Raw genomic sequence first — 22,827 nt, forward strand, 5'->3', positions numbered from 1 at the left:
CTGTTATCGCAATTGCCAACTGCTGTAACTAATAAAGGGAAATGGCGGCTTCTACTTAATTCGTGTATCACTGTCCCTTCTTTTACCACTAGGTAGTGAGACTCTTGTGTTTGATAAGTAATGTATCTTTCACTTCTCAACAGTCAATTTGCACAATTTATGAAGATTGATTTATGTCATTATTAGATTTTGAACAATTTTAACTAGTATATAAATTAGAGCAGTTAAACAAAAGGTTTAAGCTTTTATGTTCCAGCTACTAAATACTGCTATTGAAAAGTTTATCTAAAAATACGAAAACAGAGAAAATTAACGGAAGACGCTAAAACAAAGAAGGGGAGGTAATAAATGTCATTCAAGTCGCTCTGAAAGAGTACAGCATGAGAGCTTGTTTATTAGTTCTAAAACTTAAGCAATCATGTTGAAGTTGTTCTTTTTGGTATATTTTCATCTGTTGTCTGGCATGATACGATCAATGAGAAAATCACCATTGCTCTCGACAATGCCTACAATTCTGACTAAACAGCAGAACTCTTTTTTTACTTTATAAAGTTTAATGATTGAAACTCCATAGCGGAATAAGCTGTTACAAATGCCCCTTAAACTGATCACCCTTAGTTGTAAAACTTGTCATCTTTATGTACATCAAACAACGTTAAAAGAAAAAAAATTACACCCAATTATTTGGTAGAGAAAAATCATGGAAGCGAAAAGAAGATTCCCCAGCAGTGTCCCTGTCATGCCTTAGTTCTGATTCATCACTGTGACTTCCTCTTTCATATTCAACTTCTAGAGGCAACGGCATCACCTGATTATCATTCGGTTGGCGTGCCAACCGAACTTCAGGTGCCAGCGGTGGTAGCATGGTCGGGGAAATAGTCCTCGACCGATTAATGTTACCACCATTTGGCACAGGGACAGAACGGTCCCAAAGGAACACGTGCATAAGAATGGGAACCTTTGCATGTCGATGCAAAGACAGTTTTTGACTCAGAGAGACAGTGTCAAAGCATCTGACTGCCCCCGTTGGAGAAACGATCCATGGAAGTACCTTTTGGTTGGATATTCTTGATACAACTAAAAGCTTGCACTCTTTCATTGCTTCTTTGTATAGATTGCTAAGGCCTGATCTTGAGGAAGGTGCATCCTCATCACCTTCATTTACTGATGATATGTGAATAAACCCCTAAAGAGTTAAATTGTAAAGTCAAAATATAAGCAGAGAATGATAATGAAAAGTAAAAAGGTAGAATTTTAATATATGGTTAGTGAGATTTTACATAATTAAAGTAAATTAATAGTCATTCTAACCAGTATGTTCAAACTTTCTAGATCAAACTAACAATACTATCATGGTCTAATCTTGAACGAACAATTGGTCAAGTTGGAATACAAAAATGAACTTTATCATAGTAGTAAAAATGTGATCTAAGATTATGGAAGTTTTCTTCTTGTGTAATCTGTACGGACTTTAAGAAATTACATGTTATTATTGTAATGTAATTGATTGACTTGGATACCTTGACATGGATGATATCACAGTGATAAAGAAGTTAATTTTAGTAAGGCTCTATAGTCTTCTTTAATGACTTGGAAGGTTAGTCATGCTACCTGATACAACAAGTTAAAAATGTACACTAATGTTGTAAAATAACAGCAATAACGATAACATACTCAGTGTAATCCCATAAGAGGGGTTTGGGGAGGATAGAGCGTACACAAACCTTATATCTACTGGGGGAGGTAGAGAAGTTGTTTTCGAGGTATATAAGTTCAATTATATGGATGGTAATGAAGCAAGAAGTTAGTTACCTCTTCTGTTCTGCTGATGGCAAATCCAAGTTTGACATCATTTTCTTTGATTTTAATGTCAATAGGAATCTCTCCTCCTAGTGGAGAAAACCAAAGACGAACTGCTCGGACAACACCAATATCCACTCCATGGTAATCTTCAAAACCATACAAACTTGCATTTGCTAGGTTTGATAAATCAGAAAGTGATCCAGCACTTACAGTGCACGAAGCTGTCTCCCCTGATATCTAACAGAAAGAAGTACAGAGGAAAGTTAATTATTGTCATAACTTGATTTTACATAGCTAAATGTTCAATACTAATATATTTGCCATTTGTAGCAGCGTTAAGCAAAAATTATTAAGCATAGTACTGGTGGAGTCCCACATCTTTTGCGGGATGGGTCATGGGTTCTAAGTCTCCTTATATCCATTTCATTACATGGTGTCCATGCTCAAGATGCCCAGTCCTTAGTCTTGGGCGATCTTCCCCTCATGAGCTAGGTTTTGGGGTTGATTTTGGCTCAAGATCCTTTTTTTACAATTACTTGCAAATATTGAAGTTCAATATTTAAAATGTTGGTGGATTAGGAGTTTGGATGATATTTAGTTGAGGTTGAAAGTAACAATATGTGAAGTTGAAGTTGTGTGAACATAAATTTCATCTGGAAAAAATTAAAGATAATTTTTGTGAGTGAAAAGATAGATATGAATATTTAGGTACCTTCGTAAGTAGAGACTCAGTCTGGATATTCATGAAAACAATGGGAACTCCAGAGGCTTGAGAAGCAATGAGCCAAGCATTTGCTCTGGAAAGGGTGTCTTCTAAATCATTATAATGAATTGAAACTTTGTCCGAGGCTTTTGGCAAGAGAAGTAGTGAGTAAAAGCTGCTTGACTTTGGAACTGCTAGCAACTCATTCATTCTCTTCTCCCATGGATAGCTCACATATCCATCTTGGAGTGGAGTCCTTGTCAGTGCTCCCACCATTCTTGACTTCCTTGAACCTGCATATAATTATATAAACATTTGTCAATAATAATATCATTAATTAAAGAGTGCAACGCGAAGTAAGTTGTTGGACTTAACATGTTTTGATGATAGACAGTGTATAGTGAAGAAGTAATTGTTTTCATCTTAAACATTACTACAAGTCAAGTCTTATCCTCTAAGGTGTTAGTAATAACTGACTTTCCATCATTTCCAAGTATATATGTGCAAGTTTCCTACAGAAGAAGGTCACACACATACATTAAGAGCTAAAGATAGAACTCAAAGAAAATAAGCAAGAGCATATCTAAGAGAGGTTTCGTACTTACTATCCAAGTCTTGCCTAATACAAGAACCGGATTAAAGAACATGTTTCATGCTTATATATATTACAGTCTTCAGATCTAGAATTCTTGTATTAGGAGTGTGATTGAATTGTAACTATATAAGTTTTTTTTCTTTTTTAAACAGCATAATAACTATATCAGCTTTCTTAGAAACAATTGTTTAGGATAAACTGTATATGAAGTTAGCTTCAAGTTAAGGGTTACTTGAAGAGAGAATAATATGTTTAAGTTTTTATTTGAGGGATTAGACATGGTTCCTAGATTTGAACTCTTGGAATCTAAATTCTATTGATCAGACTTACTAGTTTCAGTGAATTTGGGATAAATCTCTTGGTTTTGTACTTCATAATTCCGCATCGTAGTAGAAAGGAACAAGTTAAGTTACCCATCTCATCACTTAGAAGAAAATCAGGCATAACTTAATTCACCCCTCTTGTGTTCTTAGAACGTGCATAATATCATAATTAAATCAAACCCTTTTACTAGGGGCAGATTATTTAAATGTAAAAATATGTCCTCCATCATATTAGTTTACTGTGATTAATATGTATAAAATTGTGGAGACAACTGCAATAATTACTTATGATTAAGTGATAACTATATATTTATTTATGGAATTGACATAAATATTTGATGTTGGTAAGTCTTTATCCAGAAATATATATATGGCATGTCTATTTGTATCCACTTTTTGGTATGTCTGTGTATTCGAAATCTTTTTAAGATTATAGATAATTATATCAAATTCGCACCAATTGCCTTAAACAAGAAATAGGTATAGCTTATCCATTATCTTAAAATCTAAGTCTGCCTCTAATTAATTCATTAGTTAACCATTATTTTTCTATTACCTGGCACATTTTAATTTGTTAAAAGGGTAATCCGGTAATCCATACAGTCACACGTTTCGATACTTTTTTGTTTTACTCCTCCTCCAGAAGCTTCCATCTTTTTGGAAAAATGATGACTCGGACTCAAAATCTTAAGGTTAAAAATGACGGATGCTTACCATCTAAATAACTCCTCTCATCTGTTTTAATACTTTAGGAAATGGTTTAAATAAACATACCTTTGCTCTTGTAGATTTAATTTGAATGAGCTAAGTGCAGGCCATGCTTCGCCAAGGAGTAGCAACTAGCAACCATATTATCCTCATTGTAATTAGTTTACTAAAATTTGTTTGCCAAACATATTATATATATATAAAATATGTTTGGCACAATTGGAGTTCTTTGTTCTCTGGACACATCATAACCCCTCCACTAGGTCCCACGTCCCACTAAGCTTAAACCATAACCTAAAAAGGAAAAAAGAAAAAAAGAGAATTTCGATCGAAAAAAAAAAAACCACTCACACTCGATATTTTTATTAAATTAAAATAAATCTATGATATGTATTTGTATTTAATTCTTTATTACCCAACAAAAGTTAAACTCTATACATTTTCATCTCATTGTATTACTTGATTCTAATAAATTAATACATTTTGATATAGTCCCCTATAGATCTTAAATCACGAGGTCCTAATCTTATTAAGAAGTTATTATTTACCTGTCAACTATTTGGACAGAGAAACTAGGTCATTCCAAGTGGACAAATTTAATTTTGGGAAAAAGAGTCAAAAGTGTCCTTAAACTATTTGAAATAAATAAAAATGTCATTCATTTATAATTTGATTTTAAAATGTCATTGCCGTCAATATTTTGGTTCAAAAATGTCATTATTGTTATTTAATGGATCAAAAATGCTTTTTTTCAAATAAATATATTATTTATTTTCTTCTTAACACATTTTTTCCTAATAATATTTCTTTTATTAGCAAATTTTTATTCTACTTCAATTAAAAAAAATTAAAATTTAAAATATTTTTTATTTTATTATGATCTTATATATATGACATATATTATCCATTAAAACTTAGAACACATGAAATTATTATTTTTTAATTGATAAAATGAGATTACGAAGAATAAAAATAATTTTCTACATTTTTATTACTTAAAGTGGTTTAAAAAGAAAGAAAATAAAAATAGAGTTCCTTAAAAGTAATATTTTTATAAGGAACAAGATTTGTTTTTTTAACAATAGGGGCATTTTTGATTAATTAAATAACAATAAGGGCATTTCTGAACCAAAATATTGATGGCTCGAATGGTACGATCCCTCCGTCACCCCAGAATGAAAGGGGTGATCTCATAGTTTCCTTCATCAGTGATTATGAATGACTGATTTTTTGACAAAGACATTTTGAATCAAATTATAATTGAAGAATATTTTTATTTATTTCAAATAGTTTAAGAGGCATTTTGACCCTTTTTTCCTTCAATTTGATGGATCAATATTTATCAATGTGACTAGTATGCAATTACCAAATAAACAATTTAACAATTAAGAAGTTAAACAAACACCTAGTCAAAGGGCCTAACAAGCAATAACAACCTTTAAAATGATTTTTTCTTAAGACTAATCGTTTAACCGCAAAAACAAAAGGCCTCGAAAATGATGCCTTTGTAAAAAAAACATTTGAAGACTTTGTGTACTCTAACAAGTTTTGTTCATTTTTAATTTTCAAAATATGACATAAGCACTTTACATATATTCAGCAATTAAGTAAAGTCATTTTCCAATGAACAGCACTCAATATTTTTACTTACTAAATGAAAATTACATTAAATGCTTCTAGATCGCATAGTTCCAAGTCAGTCCGCTGGCCTTCGGGCCGAGGCCAACTCGTGGGCTCAAAAGCAGCTCCGAGTTGATCATTTTAAGTACTTGTACGTGTACTTTCCGTGTGCGTAATATGTACTCCTTCTATTTTATATTAATTAAATTTTTAAAATAATATATACATATTAAAAAAATATTTAAAAATAAAATTTAAATTATATTTTTCTCTATTATCTTTTTGTTTAATCAACCTCATAAGAAGATTAAATGTGAAATCATAAATAGAAGAAATCATTTATTGAAGTATAACTTTGTAAGCAATGTAATTTAACTTCTAGAAAATTACAAAACTTCGTTAATGGAAAGGGTAAACATGAAAAAAGTTTCAAACATTTTTCTTGAATTTTGAATAATTCAACTATTTTGAATAATAAAAAAACCTCTAGAAATTCAATTAATATAAAATAGAGGGAGTACTACAATAATATGGTGTTGTTGACATTTTGCGTACATTATTTGACTAAATTATTTGTTATATATTACTTCCTAGCCAACCCCCAAACAATATATATATATATATATATATATATATATATATATATATATATATATATTCTACAAAACTTAGAGAAAAAATTATTATTTCTTCCGTTTCAATTTGTTTGACTTATTTTTTTAGTCTGTTTAAAAAAGATCACAGAATGATTTGTTTTTTTTAGCAATTCTTTAATTTTAATTTTCTCTTAACATGTTTATGACCACAAAATTAAAAGATATTTTATTATATTTAATATATTTTAAATTTTAAATCACAAAATTCAAAAGTAAATATATGAATGATGAAAAATATGCAAAATCAAAATGGGAAAACGTGTGGAAAGAAAACAAGTTGCATGTACGGGCAACTACAAGCAAAACAAAAGAATAGTAGTACCACCTCCAATAAATTAAAAGTAGGAAAGAGCTAGCTAGCGCACCTAAGGGCTGAGTCAAAAGGGAAGAGCTTGTTCTTGAATTTAGAGCCCGTTTGGATGGGCTTAAAAAAAATAATTTTTATGTATGAAGTGTTTTTAGAATTTTGAAGTGCTGAAAGTTATTTTTATAAATAAGCAGTTGAGTGTTTGGATAAAAGTGCTTATGATGTAATTTTTAGGGTTAAAAGAATAAAAAAATATAGTTTGGGAATTTAGTTAAAATATAAGGAATATAAAAGTAATTTCCATGGTCAAAGAAAATGACTTTAAGCACTTTGGAAAAAAAAAGTTAAGAATCCTAACTTTTCATTTTTGACTGACTTTAAAAACTTTATGGCTTAAAGTCAGAATTAGACAAACACGTCCAAAAGCTAAAAATAGGCTTTAAGTTGGTTAACCAACTTAAAGCCAATCCAAATGGGCTCTTAGAGCCCGTTTGGATGGGCTTAAAAAAAGTAACTTTTATGTATAAAGTGCTTTTAGAACTTTGAAGTGCTGAAAGTTATTTTTATAAATAAGCAGTTGAGTGTTTGGATAAAAGTGCTTATAATGTGAATTTTAGGGTTAAAAGAATAAAAAAAGGTAGTTTGAGAATTTAGTTAAAATATAAAAGATATAAAAGTAATTTCCATGGTCAAAAAAAATAACTTTAAGCACTTTGGAAAAAAAAGGTAGGAATCCTAACTTTTCATTTCTGACTGACTTTAAGAACTTTATAGCTTAAAATCAGCATTAGGCAAACACATCCAAAAGCTAAAAAAGGGTTTTATCCAAACGGGCTCTTAGTCTAAAAATTCATTCACATCGATAAGGGGCAGAAAACACAAAGCAAAAGAAAAGTCAACTATGGAGAAAGGATACCTTGCAATTCCAAACACTCCATCTCCGTTCGATCAACAAAACCGACGGCATAATTAGGATCATCAATAGCTCTAAGCATATAGTTTTTTCTTCCGCCAAACTCATTCGGAACGATACATGCCTAGTTCAAACATAATATAATATAATATAACATGGATATATTTCTCTCTTTCTAAACTTGTAGATAGATAATAAATATTCAATACCTGTAATTCGGTGAATAATTCATCATCAGATTCAGATCCACGTCTAACACGAACAGTAATAAAAGTTTCCTTAGCTTTAAAAGAATTATGCATGATCTTTTGTATACCATTTTTGCCATTTTTGAAGGGTGATCGGAGAATCATGTTCCCTATTCGAAGCTCCTCCACGATATCCCCCGTTATCAACATGTCTCCTGTCCATTCATCGCCTTTTGAGCTACCTTTTAAGCACTGTATTGATACAACTACTGAGGTTGATGATGATCTTGATGTTGTTGAGTATGAAGAGTTTGTGCTTCCTGATGAGTTTGAACGTTCCATGGGCATTTCTTTTAAGTCTTCAAAAATGGGCTTTTAAGAAAAGTTTGGGGAAGAAAATATATAATAAAGAAAGAGGAGAGATTAAATGTTTATGGAGGAAATATTTTAATCGAAGGAAAAAACAAATGGTAGTTGAGGTTGGGTTTTGAGAAATTTAGGAACAAGATTGTGGGAGAAAATAGAGAGGAGAATAATATCTAGGAAGGTCTAGGTGAAGGACTAGAGAGGTCAAATAGTTATTGGAGGGGTTGGCAAATTAAATTTAGTTACGTAAATGTACTTTAATTTCTTGGAAGTTATAAAAGTCGTCTTTACATCGCTTTTTACATGTCAAATGATTTAAAACGACAATTCCTCTTAATTTATTGAAGTAATTAATTTGAAGTTGTGTTACATAAAATTCATTTTAAATTTATTTTTTAAAAGAAATTTCTTTATTGTTATATTTTGAACCTAACATTTCTTATTAAAAGAGAAGCGATGACATGCATCTGATCACTCTCCTTCGTAATTGAATCAGTGATTGATAGAGAATAGAAGTGCTAGGTTTATATGAATTCGATTTTATTGATACGAAGCAATGAGTATAGAACTATATCTGAAAAATTACTAAATTTTTAATAATTAATAAGTTATGAATAAGTAATTTTAAAAGTGTAGTGGATTATATGATAAAAACCTAAAAATTAAACTCATATGAACTCAATGTTTTTGACACAAAATTTTTATATGTGAAAAGTTACTAAAATTTTAATACATTATAAACTTATAATTTTTGAAGTGTAATGAGTTCTATGATAAGAAGCTAGAGCTAAATTCACATGAACATAGTGTTTGACACAGAGCATTTTATATGTCCAAAAAATTACTAAACATTTAGTAGTTAATAAATTATAAATCTATAATTTTTAAAGTATAATGAGTGCTATAATAAGAACATAAAGATTGAACTTATTAGATTAAAATTCTAAATTCATCTCTCGAATAAAGTGAGAAATCATCTCATTGATTTAGTACTTGAAACGAGAATCAAATATTAAAAATCCGTTTGAATTAGATTTTAACTTGAAAACAAATACTTATTAACATATATTTTATTTTACCCAAACAATATAAAAATACTAAAACTTATTTTAACTTAAAATAAAATAAATTAATCCAAGCAGGCTCTAAGCCCTTCACTTCATCTTGTTTTGATCGAAGCAAAGACTTCATATTTTTTTCTGAAGTCACTAGCGAACATAGAGGTTACAAATGCTTAAAAGACAAAACATTTGGCTGAAATATGCTATGTTAGACTATTTTAGTCATTTAAAATCATTTTCTCTTGGAAATGATTTTAATAAAATGTAAAAAAAAATTACCTTTATAAAAATTCCTTAAAAGTCATTCTTTAGATTTTGTGGAATATTCGTAAATTTGCTATTTTTTTAAAAGGATTTCTAGAATGTAGAACTTTTCGTATTTTCATTATTGTATATAGTAAACTTATCAAGTAGGCCGGATCGACTAGGAATCGGCATGGTTAGCACGGCCCACGATTGGCTCGGCACCGACTAGGCACGGACCAACTTGAGTGGCCCAATTTGGGGGTTGGACTGGCCAAGCCTTAGAGCATGTACACCGGCCCAGTAGTAAATTGATAGCCGGCCCATCGGTGCAGCGGGCAAGCACGAACTAGTTTTTTAAATATATAATTTTAAGTATAATTTATATAAATCTCATAGTGTTAAAAGCTGATTTCATTATTTTCCTACTCTTTTTCAAATTACAAAAATCCCTTAAAATTTACAGATTTCAAATACATCATTAGATTTCTGAATACATTAGTAGACAATCGGATAGATAAGGGAGGGATGTATCCAAGAGGGGATAGAGATATATCAGAGAGAGGATAGGACATCCAGATACATAGGGGAGGGTTGTATCTGAGAGGAGAGGGGTGTATATGAGAGGGGAGGGATGTATCCAAGAGGGGGATAGAGATCTATCAGCGAGAGGGAAGTAATGTATCCAAGAGGGATTTTTCAATTTTTTTTAAATGATAGAAAATTTTAAAGATTATAGTAAAAGAATATGTGTATTTAGATAATTCTTTTTAATTTTAATGTCAACTTGATCCAATTGTTGGGCCAACAACTATTTCCGCAAAAATAGTCGTTTTGGCTAATGAAAAAAAATGGTAAAATGGGACCCAAAATACTCCCAACCCCCCCCCCCTCCCCCCCTCCCCCCCTCTAAAAAATATTTTTAACCCCCAAGTTAAAAAATTATATTTTAACTCATTTTTGTCTATAAATGCTTTCTACATTTCATCATTTTTGTACAACAATCTCCTTTTTCTCTCTCAATTTCTCTCTTAAAGTATTAATTTTTCAACAATATCTACTTTATTATTTTTGTATTTAACAATATTAAGTGAAAGTTTTCAACTTTCAAGTGTTCAAATCATCAATTTACGGTTGCTTAATGCTTCTTTGTCTCCAATAATCTGATATATTTGTTCCATCTCTTATTTTTATTTAATATATTAACTAGTGAATTTGTCCGTTCTTTACACAGTTATAAAAGACGATAAGATACCAACTTACGTCTCCCTTCTTCATTGATTTGGGGGAAAGGGAACTGTCCAGTTGGGAAGCTAGATACCAAGTAAGTGGTTTGATGATGATAACTAAGTTGTTTAATTAAATATTACCATCTCTTTCTCTCTATTTCTATCTATCTATTTATATTTGATCAGATAGTAGACTTTCAACAAAGTCATGACTTGATATTTTGAACCAAAATAAATATAGATTTACGACAATCAGAAATTCATATAAAATAGTAAATAAAGAGAAAATATAGAGAGAACATATAAAAAATTAATAATGCAACATCATTTTTATGATCATAGTTAGGGCTGTACAGGGCAAATCGATAAACCGCACTAAATCAACAAACCGAACCAAACCGGAAAAAAAACCCGACTAGTGGTTTGGTTTGACTTGGTTTGATGTTTGGAAAAACCCCCGACCATTATAGGGTTGGTTTGGTTTTAACTAAAAAAAGTCAAATCGAACCCAAACCGACCCGATTATAGATATACTACTTTTAAATTATGTTATACATAAAAATATTTATTAAAATATTTTTTATAAATATTTTTTAAAATTTTTTCATAATTTTTGTTTTCTTTCTTACATTTAGATTTGGACTTGAGAAGCTCATCTAAATAATATACAAAAAAAGCCCATCTTATAAAGTTAAAACTTCAAACAGTGTTCTGCCTCTATCTTATATGTTGATATTTTGTTCTAGAACTCCTTTTAAGAAGCACTGCTTTGTGCTTTTTATTAGATACTATGAGAAATCCGAAAAAAATTGAGAAACTCGAAAAAACCCGAAAAACCCGAGAAAAATTGATATAAAAAAACCCGACTTTTATTGGTTTGGTTTGGTTTATAAATTTAATAACCCGACACAAATGGTTTGGTTTGATTTGTAAAAAATCTGAACCAACCCGGTCCATGTACACCCCTAATCATAGTCATTAAAAATAAAAGAAAAAAAATGAATTCAATGAACAATCTTCCGAGCTCTTGTCGACATCCACTCACATAAGACGATCACCATTCAATAACCTTCATCTTATTTATTGAAGATTAAATCTAAAGTATGGTTAATTAACATGTATAGTGTACTAGAGTTAGTTGTTGATTAGTTAGTTAAGTGTTCTGATTAGTTAGTTTGTTATGATTAGTTTGTAGTTAGTTAGATATTTTCCTAGTTGGATGTAGCTGACATGCTCACTGATTTGTATATATACTACATTGCTCAGTGAATGAAATTAAGAGTTCTCATTTTCTCAAAAACTTGGTTCTCATGAATTCCTTCTGCTCACATTGCAAGCCATGGTTTCTTTGCTCAATTGAATTGAGTCCTCTCCATGAATGTGAAGATTTAATATGATATCAGAGCAATGTTCGTGAGCCCAGTTCTCTTGCTTTCATCTTCATCGATCATTGATCGGTTATCTTCTCATTTTTCCTTTCTTAGAAGTTTTCCTTGATCAATACACATAGTCGAGTCTCCTTGAAGATTGGTGTTCTTTTCTAGTTTGAATTACTTGTAGATTTTGTTTCTGAGTTCTCTACCTTCTATTTTGAGAGAATTTTGTAAGTCAATTCGAGAAATACTACATCTATGGCGGTTGGTGAAGGTAATTCTGCTACAGTTGAGCCTAATACTATTAGTAATGACACAAAAAATGCACAGTATGTGCATCCCTCAGATAGTCCAGGGATGATCTTTATCTTGCTCAGTTTGATGGAGCAGGGTATCGATCATGGAGGAGAGGAGTTATGCAAGCGCTTTTAATGAAGAATAAGCTAGGCTTCATTGATGGAAGTTGTAAAAGGACACATACAAATTCACCTACTTCGGCAATGGAAAAGGTGTGATTATATGGTAACATCATGGATATTGAATTCGTTAACAAAAGAAATCTCGGATAGTGTTGAGTATTTAAACGATTCTATGGAACTTTGAAAAGAATTAGAAGATAGATATGATCAGACTAATGGAGCAAAGTTGTATCAAAGACAAAAGGAAATTAATGACCTCACCTAGGGAATATTGGATATTATTGTGTATTACACAAGAATGAAAAAGCTATGGGAGGAGTTGAACACTTTTAGTTTGAAGAATGAATGCATTTGTGCATGCACTTGTGGTGCTAAGGATAGTTTACATAAGGAATAGTAGGATGGACGCTTAATTCAGTTTCTCATAGGTTTAAATGAAGTGTATACAGTGGTAAGGAGAAACATTCTCATGATGAACCCACTCTGTTTTATGGCACAAGCTTTTTTCTTATTGATCCAGGAAGAGAAACAAAGGGAGTTCAAGCCTACTTGTAGAATGCCTATAGATTTAACATCTTTGAATGTGAATACTCTCAACACAATAGCAAGGGTCCAACAGGAAGAACTTTAAAAACAAATTATCAGATCAACAGCTATGCAGGAAGTAGTAATAAAACAGGATGAAATAATAGCTACACAGGCAAAAACTACTACTTAGGAAGTAGCACTGGTAGGAATGCCATGTTCTATAACTTTTGCAAACGATCAAGTCACATCAGGAATAAGTGTTATAAGTTGCATGGATATCCAAAAAACAACAACAATCATAATTACAAGCCAAATGCCTACAGTAATAGTCAAAACAACCGACAGAATAATTAAAATTTCAAGGGAAAGAAGGTAGTGGCAAATGTACATGGTATCCCAAATGACATGATGTCTACTCATGGAGAAGAACAGTCATAGGGTAACAATCACTAGGGTGTTGGTATTACAAAGGAGCAATATAGACAAATTATGGACCTCTTTCAATAATTTCAGATTGAAAATGTGGATGAAGATCAAAATAACTCAAGCGTCAATGCTGATTCTATGAATTTTACAGGTATTGTGGTCTGTTTCTTCTTCTATTGATTTTAGCAATCCTTCATGTAAATATTTTGAATCAAGTGTTGACTTATTGATCATAGACTCAGGGGCATCAAATCACATGACCTTTAACAGACCATCCTTAACCAACATTACAACACTACCTTGTCCTATATTATTTTCACTTCCTAATGGATACAAGGTTAATGTGATAGAGTTTGGTGATGTATAAATCACACCTGAGATCATTTTACATAATGTGTTCTCTGTGCCTTTTTTAAAGTACAATCTTGTTTCAGTTCATTCATTATCCCTTTCCATGAAATGCATGGTAGTGTTCATTGTGAGGTCCCTCGGGAGATTGGTAATAGCAAGGATGGGCTTTACTTGCTGTGTTCAAGATATCTGAAGAATGCTGATAGTGTCACTATAAATCCTTCATGTTGTTGTCTCCCTATTAATAATTCTCTTTTTGATGGAAGTAAAGTACACAATTCTTTTGTTCGTTTTCCCTTCAGGCAAGTCTAAGTTGTTTCCTACTAATAGAAATATATTGCATATTGCTCATAGTCCTACTCCTCTTATATGTACATCTACTTCCAATAATAAAGGTGTCTTGTTTGATAATAATTCTAGTATGGCTACCAGAGATAATTTGGACTTATTGTGGCATAGTAGACTTGGCCATGTACTTTTTGCTAAAATGAGGAATATTTCCAACCTTTCAACCACTTTATATTCAAAACATCCCTTTTTGTGTACCATTTGTCCAATGGCAACGCAGTAAAGGTCTCCATTCAACCAAACCACATCTAAATTTGAAATATTTCATGTTAACTTATGGGGTCTATATCATGTGCCCACCTATGATAACTAAAGATACTTTATCACCCTAGTAGATGATCATACTAGATCTACCTGGACACACCTTCTGAATATCAAAAGCAATGCCTTACAAGTACTGAGGTCCTTCACAAACATGGCGGAAAATCAGTTTAAAACCACAGTGTAATGACCCTGAAGGTCATTTTTGATATTTTTGACAAAATTCCCATTTTACTTCTCTCTATAGTTGTCCTGAGTCATTTTGGTTGGGTCTAAAAGTTGATTTTTGGAAATCTTATGAAAAGCGGAAGTTTTGCTAAAGAAATGAGTTTTAAAGGCTTAAGTTGTCAAATTTTGAGTTTCAAAGTCATTTGGCGTTTCAAGTCTCGGAATGGAATTCTATCGATTCCATCAGTTTTGGAATGTGAAAATTGTTCTAGAAAAGTTATCGAAATTAAATTTGGAGTTGAAACATGGATTTTAGGTCCGAAGTTGAAAATTCAGTTAAAGTTTGATTGAAGTTTGACTTTGATTAATATTTGAACTTCGGGTGCTTGGATTAGATTTTTGATGGTTCCAATGGTTTCAGGAGATGATTCTTATTTTTTAGAGGTCCCGAAGATATTTTGGGTATTTTAAGTATTGAAACTAGTTTAGTTGCGACTTATCAGATTTCAGATCAAGAAGACCTCGAATTTGAATTATGATGATTTTATTGAGTCTAAAATATTGAATTTAGTAGGGTAGCATATATGGTTTATAAGTACGGATCTGAACAAATCTCAAGGGTCCGATCGGAGGCTTGAGTTTTTAACCTTGTTCAGTTTTCTGGTGCTAGTGCAGTGTCCGCTTAAGGGAACCAAGTTCGCTAAAGCGAACCTTTTCTTTAGAGATACGCATAGCTTAAGCAAAGGGGCTCACTTAAATGGGGTTCGCGAAAGCGAACCTCCACTTTAGCGACCTTATGTTGCTATCCGCTTTAGCGATCTTATGTCACTATTTCAACATCTGAGAAAGGTTTTTGGCCGGGATTTAAGCCATTTTTATCATTCCAAAGCTTGGATTGGGTAATTTCTTCGAAGTTTTTCATGACAAAACTATTGGGTAAGCTAATTTCAACCTATATCTTTGATTTCCGTTGATTAAATAAAGAATTTAACCTCAAATTTGGTGATTTGAATTGGAGATTTGAGGTTTTTTTGCCTAATCCAAAATTTTATCAAAAATGGGTTTGTGAACTCATTTTAACCCCATTTTTAAAATGGTTTACACCGTTATATTTATGATTACTTGAAGAGTGTTTTCATCTAAAAATAATCAGATTCTAAGTTCATTTTTTAACGTGGAATGTTTGACCATTTTACCCTTTTCACCCAAATTTCTTGATTTTAGTATCATTAGATTTAAATGTGATTGTGAATCTATATTTGATTAGATTGTGGTGATTTGGAGTATCATCGGAGAGAGAAAACATTGATTTGGGTTGATTGTTACTTTGACTAAAGCAAGTGGATTTCTAACCTTTTGTTAAGTATGTTGAACATTGTATTTTCCTATGTGTAAGAGTTAGGGTGTATTTGAGATAGTAGATTGAGTATGATTCATCTATTATGAGACATTGATTATGGAATTTGGATGGGTAATTGTCTAAGTGTTGTAAATTTTTGGGTTACTGACTATTTATGTGTGATTGTAGACTATATGGTTTTATATTTTGGCCATTTACTATATATTCACTCATTAATTGTGCATCTTTCTGTATGTCATGACTGAGAAACTGATATAAGTAAAATAATGCATATAGGGACCAAGGTTTCTACCGATCAAAGAGATTTGTCGAGGTCTTTTTCAGCGGACGAGGTCTTTTTCAGAGGATATTATGGCCGAGGTCTTTTTCGATAGATATTATGGTCAAGGTCTCTTCCGATAATGATAATAGATACATGGTCCATGTGAGGCCCCCATGGATTTCGGTCTAAGGTGATCAGCGGATGTGTATGGTAGGACAAACATACATCACATTTATTTGACATTGCAGTTACATCTATTTTATCATGTGGCTGCATATGATTGAGATTTCCTGTGTATGCCTGAGTATGGTAATAAGAACAGATATGTATTTTCTATTTGTGAAATGTCTGATATTTATGAGATAACTGTTGTATAAACTGTATAGACTAGGTTGTCTGAGTGCAAGTGTTTTTTTAGGCGGTATGTGATTGGGATCTCAGGAGTACCCGTGTTCTGCATTTCTTTACTTATGGTTTAGTTTCTATTTTCTTGTACCGTGTTGTTTTGTGTTCATCCCTTGCTTCTACATCTGTGTAAATTCTGAGCTCGATGCCTCCTATTCTTAGTATTCTTGTTGATTAGACCAAGATTCTAGATGCGTGAGGGACAACAACTTGTCTTCTTCGACAGACTCTCGGCACCTATTTATTTTATATTTTGTTCTACTTGAGGATAAAGACATTTGGACTTGTACCTTCTCTTTTCTGTTAATACTAGTGGCTTGTACTTGTGATACCAAGTCTTGAGTGTTTTAGACTAATCTTTCACTTACCCTTATGTATATATATCTTGTTAGACTTTACTCTTCCTCTTTTATTTTGATTTATTGACTTGTTTACACTCTTAGGCTGACTTGCCTTTGGTGGGTTAGATAAGTGTCATCATACCCTATTTCGGGTTGTGACAAATTAGTATCAGAGAATCAGGTTCTTAGGTCTCATGTGTACAAGCCAAGTCTAAGTAGAGTCTCGAAGATCGGTACGGAGATGTCTATAGTTATCTTTGAGAGTCTATGAATACTTTTAGAAAATATTTTCACTTCTTGATTCTCTATAGTGCGTCCTTTATCCGATCTAATTCCTATCGCTTTACTCCATCCTCTCCCTTATAGTGATGACTCATGCTTTATCCTACATGTATGTAGTTGAGTTGACGTCACTTGGTTTTAGTATCGGATCTAGTATTGAGGCCGAAGTTATATAGTTATCAATACAGAGACGTCTGTACTTATCTTTGAGAGGCTATGAAGACTTTTAGAAATTATTTTTACTTATTGATTATCTACCGTGCGTCCTTTATCCAATCTAATACTTATCACTTCACTTCATCCTCTACCTTATAGTGATGACTCGTACTTTATTCTGCGTGCGTGTAGTTGAGGTGACATCACTTGGTTTTAGTGTTTGATCTGGTATTGAGGTGGAAGTGATATAGTCATAGGAATGATGTGTGGACTGACTGGAAATGCATTGCGATTTAAAAGGAACGAGTAAGGTTGTGGCTTAGTGATATGTTTTGAGGATATGGTATTGGAAGGTGAATAATGGTTGAGAGACCACGTGAACCTCTCATCATGTCTAGTTAGTTATTCAATAATGAAAAATAGTATTTGTGTGGCTTATTCGATATCTGAAATGGTTTGAAAATGAAGAATGATATAATCAGGGGAATGTCTATATGGTGAGCACCGTGCCTTTGGGGGATATAGTCTGGGAAATTCATCATAAAAGACTGGGTTGTATAGTGTATGATGATAATGATGTTACGATAATCGAGATTAAAATTTTTACTATAATTTTATTAGATGGGTGTATATCAGGAAGAGTTATGATATGTCTATAGCCGCGATACCTTTGTTTACTTGAGTGAGGTTATGAGTTGTGTTGCTTCTTCTAACAAACTATTTTATGAAAAAAGTGCCTATCATTTTCGATCGGAGACTGAAATGTTTTAGTAATGTATGATGGTTTCATAATGGGTAGAAAGGTGTAGGTCATTTGGGAATGATCTTTTCGATGGATATGAGGTATTCTAGTAGTGGATCTGTTGGGCTCTCACGGTATGGTACTAAAGGTATATGGGAATGAAGACATCGGTTGACAAGCGTGAATAATAGCTATTGAGGAGTTATCAATGGTTTCACCTACTCAGGCAATAAAGTTCGATGTTACATTCACATTTGAGACCGACTGGTTGTTACTATAGACACTTGAGTTAGGCATGGTTTATAAGGAAAATTATAGTGGTGGATCTTTGGTGGGGTATTAATGTGTTTGGATGGTGAAGTGTATTTTGAGTGTCTAATTGGGGATTGGTGAGTTCTTTATGAGCCAAAAAGAGTGGGATTACATTGAAAGGAAAAGTCTATGGGTAAAGGAAGTCCCATCAAGTATACTTGTGTGGAGACAAGTGAGTGTACCAGTGAGAGAATACATATGGGAATTGGTTAACTCACAAGTTTAGACAGTATAACAAGTTTGAGGTATCACATAGATGATAAAGTTAACTCTGTGATGATGGCAAGGGTGGTTGAGCATGGTAATAGTAGTTTGGGATGGACTCAGATTAGGATGTAACTAAGTGGTGATGACTTTCGATTAAGGGGATCAAGTATGATAAAGTTGACTTGCGAATATCTAAGGTTTCGATTGCTATCACTTGATGAGTAGTGAAGTTGTATGATGTGTTGGGGACCACTCGAGTAGACTTATGATGAAAGAATTAGTGGGATATAGTTTGACCTTCAGAATGAGGCAAGGGAAAGAATACTTACATTAATTGCAGAGTTCAAGGATTTAAATTCAAGGATGTTGGAAAGTTTGGTTCAGGAACATGTGGCTTAGTTCATTTTGTTCTGATTATGGGAATAGTATCCAGTGTTCATCTATCGGGTTGAGCATGCTTTGAGTGTAGAGTCTACAAATGTTCAGCTCTAGCATTGTGGTAAGTTCTATAGTGGTCTCGATCAAATGACTGACACTATTTGAGTTCCTAATGAGGGACAAGGTAAGATCAGCGTAAAAATATTTGATGATAAGCTAAGGTATGTGGTTGTATAAAATATTCAAGGTATGGGCCAATGTTGATTAATAAGGGGATTGATTTATATGATTTAATTAAAATTCAAGTTTTGCATTGTAATTCTACATTCGTGGTGGTTGGTTAAAGGTACGAATAGACAAGGTAATGAAGGACTGCTTGTGTTAATTATTGAGCATTTGGAAGAACTTGTGCATGGTTCAAGTTGTGGAGTGTATTACTTTTGGTTGTAAAAGAGTTCGATGAATTCTTCATGTGAGAAGTTTGATTTATGGTAAAAGGTAACATGTTGTGGAAGTTTGGCCAAGAAATAACGATGGTAAATGAGTTAAGGAAAGGAACACAAGTCTGGTGCGTCAAAAGAGTTCAAGCATTTGGTATTGGGTCATGAGTATGAGTTGAGAGTTTGAATGTCCTAAAAATATTGTACAGTGGATACAAGCTAAGAAATGTGAAGGAATAAGACCTCGGGTGTAGATCCCTTAGTTCAAAGTTAAAGATTGAATGGGTTTTCGACTTTGAGTTCAGACATAACAATACAAGGTGGGTTGGTTCAGCACAGATGTATGATGGGTCATCAAAGACTTTTTGAATGTTTGGTTTGGTTTTAGTTTGGGTGACAGACAATAAGGTATGAAGATTTTGTGTTTTATGTAGGGTTGGATTGCTCACATTATGGTATGCGACTTATGAATGCACTACAGGATGAGATATAGTTCTACATGGTTATTAAGGATTTCGAGTGTGATTAATACCACTCTATTGATGGGACTACACAGGCTACTGCAGTGTGTTCCATAAGTCATATGTTCATAGTATACAGAAGTATTGGGGTGACTAAGGGTACCTCTATGTTTTGGCATAAAGTACATGATGGTTGAATAGTAGTTGAAATTAAGTAAGTGTAAGATTGTGTGGAGTTGATATTGGTCGTGATTCAATAGTTTTATCTTAATGAAAAAGTACTATGAGATTTGAAATTTGGAGTTTTAGCAATTGGTTGAGACCCGTACCTATCATGGGATACTTAAATAGGAAGAGAGAGCTCTATAGTTTGAAATTTGGAGACAACAATATGTTGCTAAGAGGACTTAGATACTAGCGACGATCTGAGAGTAAAGTAACTGGACGGTGTGATCACGATGTCTTAATAGTATTGAGAGTGTTGGCTTCAGTGGAGTACCGTAAAGAGTATGTGAAAGTTGATAAATTGAGTATGTCTATGATTGTTATGAGATCGGCCTGATTAATTGTGAATTCAGATGAAATAGAATACGTGCTATGGACACTATGGAAGGAATATCTCGTGTTATTTGACTTCAGTTTTGTACACTCCTATGTAAAAACCTACTTTGTTTCAGACGTGATTTGGAGTATGATTCTATGTCTATGTCCATGTGTGTTTTCACTTTCGTGGATGGATTCCTAATGGTGGATCGGATGTACCGATCCATGCCCTCTTGGTAAGGTAAGATGTTTGCGTACTTTTGGTCAACTAAGATATAGCAGATTTGGTGTTACCTTGAGGTGGTTAAAGGTTTTTAGAAATTCTACAAGTGTCACCTTGCTTATGAGGACTTATAAAAGAGCTACTATATATATTTGCACTGGCTAGCAGACTTATTGTACACCTTTTCATTGAACTCATGTCTCTTCTACGTATAATTGGATATGAGGAGCCGTTGAGCTTAGTGCTACCACTCTAAGAGGTTGTTTACAATCATAACTATTGATCTGGGAAGTTTGACGGAGTGGTTTGAAGCTCGGTGTGCTTGTGGTATCTCTCTCTAGATGGTTGCTTGATCTTTTTATTCTTTGGGTCAGATAAATTTGATTTCCCAATGATGAGTAACTGATTTCTATGAACTAGATTGGTATAACTTAAGCTTGTGGAAGGAGTTGGTTGTGAGAATGGAAATCAGCTAGAATCCATAATGGCTCGTGTGTTAGGAGTGGTTGGTGGTTGACTCAAGCCCACCCCTAACTTTAGGGTGTATTGATTCAGAAGTTTTCTCATGGTTATGTAATGAAGGATTTGTTCTGATGGGTATGCTGTGATTTTGAGGAGTTCAGTTCAAATTTAATTCATGAGTTAGTCCGTCACTTGGAATTACACCTGACTTGTACATCCGCCAAAGTTTGATTTGAAAGTTCAGTTTGATAGTGGTTTCTGATGATATGATCTAAGGATTGGTTCACTTGGAGAAGGCAAATACCAAACTTGGAGGTTATGTCTCAGACTCTTGGTAGCGTCAAGTATTCTTCTTTCTTTTATTTTATGTTTGAGGACGAATTGAATTTTTAGTGAAGGATGATGTAATGAACCTGAAGGTCTTTTTCAACATCCCATTGGTTTCCCCGAGTCCTCTTGGTTGGGTTTGGAAGTTGATTTTTGAAAATCTTGTAAAAAGTGGAGGTTTTGCTAAAGAAATAAGTTTTAAAGGTTTAAGTTATCAAATTTTAAATTTTGGAGTTATTTGGTGTTTCGAGTCTCGAAATAAAATTCTGTTGATTTTATCAGTTTTGAAATGTGGAAATTGGTCTAGAAAAGTTATCGGAATTAGATTTGGAGTTGAAACGCGGATTTTAGGTCCAAAGTTGGAAATTTAATTAAAGTTTGATCCAAGTTTGTCTTTGGTCAACATTTGGGGTTCGGGTGCTCGAATTAGATTTCTAATGGTTCCAATGGTTTTGGGAGGTGATTCTAATGCTATAAATGGCTTCGTTGTAATGTTTAGAGGTCCCAAGCGTACTTTGGATATTTCAAGTGTCAAAACTAGTTTAGTTGCGACTTATCGGATTTTGAGTCAAGAAGATATCAAATTCAAATTTTGATAATTCCATTGAGTCTGAAACATCGAATATAGTAGGGTAGCATATGTGGTGTGTGTATACAGGATTCCGAACAAACCCCGAGGGTCCGATCAGAGGCTTGAGTTTTTAACTTTGTTCAGTTTTCTGGTGCTAGTGCAAGGTCTGCCAGGTTCGCTAAAGAAAAGTTATGCTTTAGGGATACCCATCGCTTAAGAGAAGGGGCTCACTTAAGCGGGGTTCGCGAAAGTGAACCTCTGCTTTAGCGATCCCATGTCGCTTTTATGATATCTGAGAGAGGTTTTTGGCTGGAATTTAAGCCATTTTTATCATTCCAAAGCTTGAGTTGGGCGATTGCTTCAAGCTTTTTCACAAAAAACTATTGAGTAAGCTAATTTCAACCTATATCTTTGATTTCCATTGATTAAATGATGATTTTAACCTCAAATTTGGTGATTTGAATTGGAGATTTTAGGGGGTTTTGCCTAAGCCAAAATTTTATCAAAATGGGGTTTGTGAACTCATTTTAAGACTATTTTTGAATTCACCATCATATTCCTGATTACTTGAAGAATGTTTTCATCTAAAAATAATCGGATTCCAAGTTTATATTTCGATAAGAAATTATTGACCATTTTACCCCTTTTTACCTGAATTGCTTGATTTTAGTATCAGTAGCTTCAAAATATGATTGTGAATCTATATTTGATTAGATTGTGATGATTTAGAGTATTGTCGGAGAGGAAAATCCTTGATTTCAGATTG

At 33.0% G+C, this 22,827-nt stretch overlaps 1 protein-coding gene across 1 annotated transcript; it reads right to left on the reverse strand.

Annotated features, from left to right (window-relative positions):
• Positions 1 to 519: 519 nt before the first annotated feature.
• Positions 520 to 8,414, reverse strand: LOC129903411 (uncharacterized). Its single transcript, XM_055978961.1, has 5 exons — positions 7,838 to 8,414; positions 7,632 to 7,752; positions 2,516 to 2,799; positions 1,813 to 2,040; positions 520 to 1,186 (listed from the first exon to the last, which is right to left on the reverse strand). The coding sequence occupies exons 1-5, from the start codon at positions 8,162 to 8,164 to the stop codon at positions 671 to 673; spliced, it is 1,476 nt and encodes a 491-aa protein (XP_055834936.1). The 5' UTR covers positions 8,165 to 8,414; the 3' UTR covers positions 520 to 670.
• Positions 8,415 to 22,827: the final 14,413 nt, after the last annotated feature.

Source organism: Solanum dulcamara, chromosome 9 (genome assembly GCF_947179165.1).
Source record: "Solanum dulcamara chromosome 9, daSolDulc1.2, whole genome shotgun sequence".
Taxonomy (NCBI): domain Eukaryota; kingdom Viridiplantae; phylum Streptophyta; class Magnoliopsida; order Solanales; family Solanaceae; genus Solanum; species Solanum dulcamara.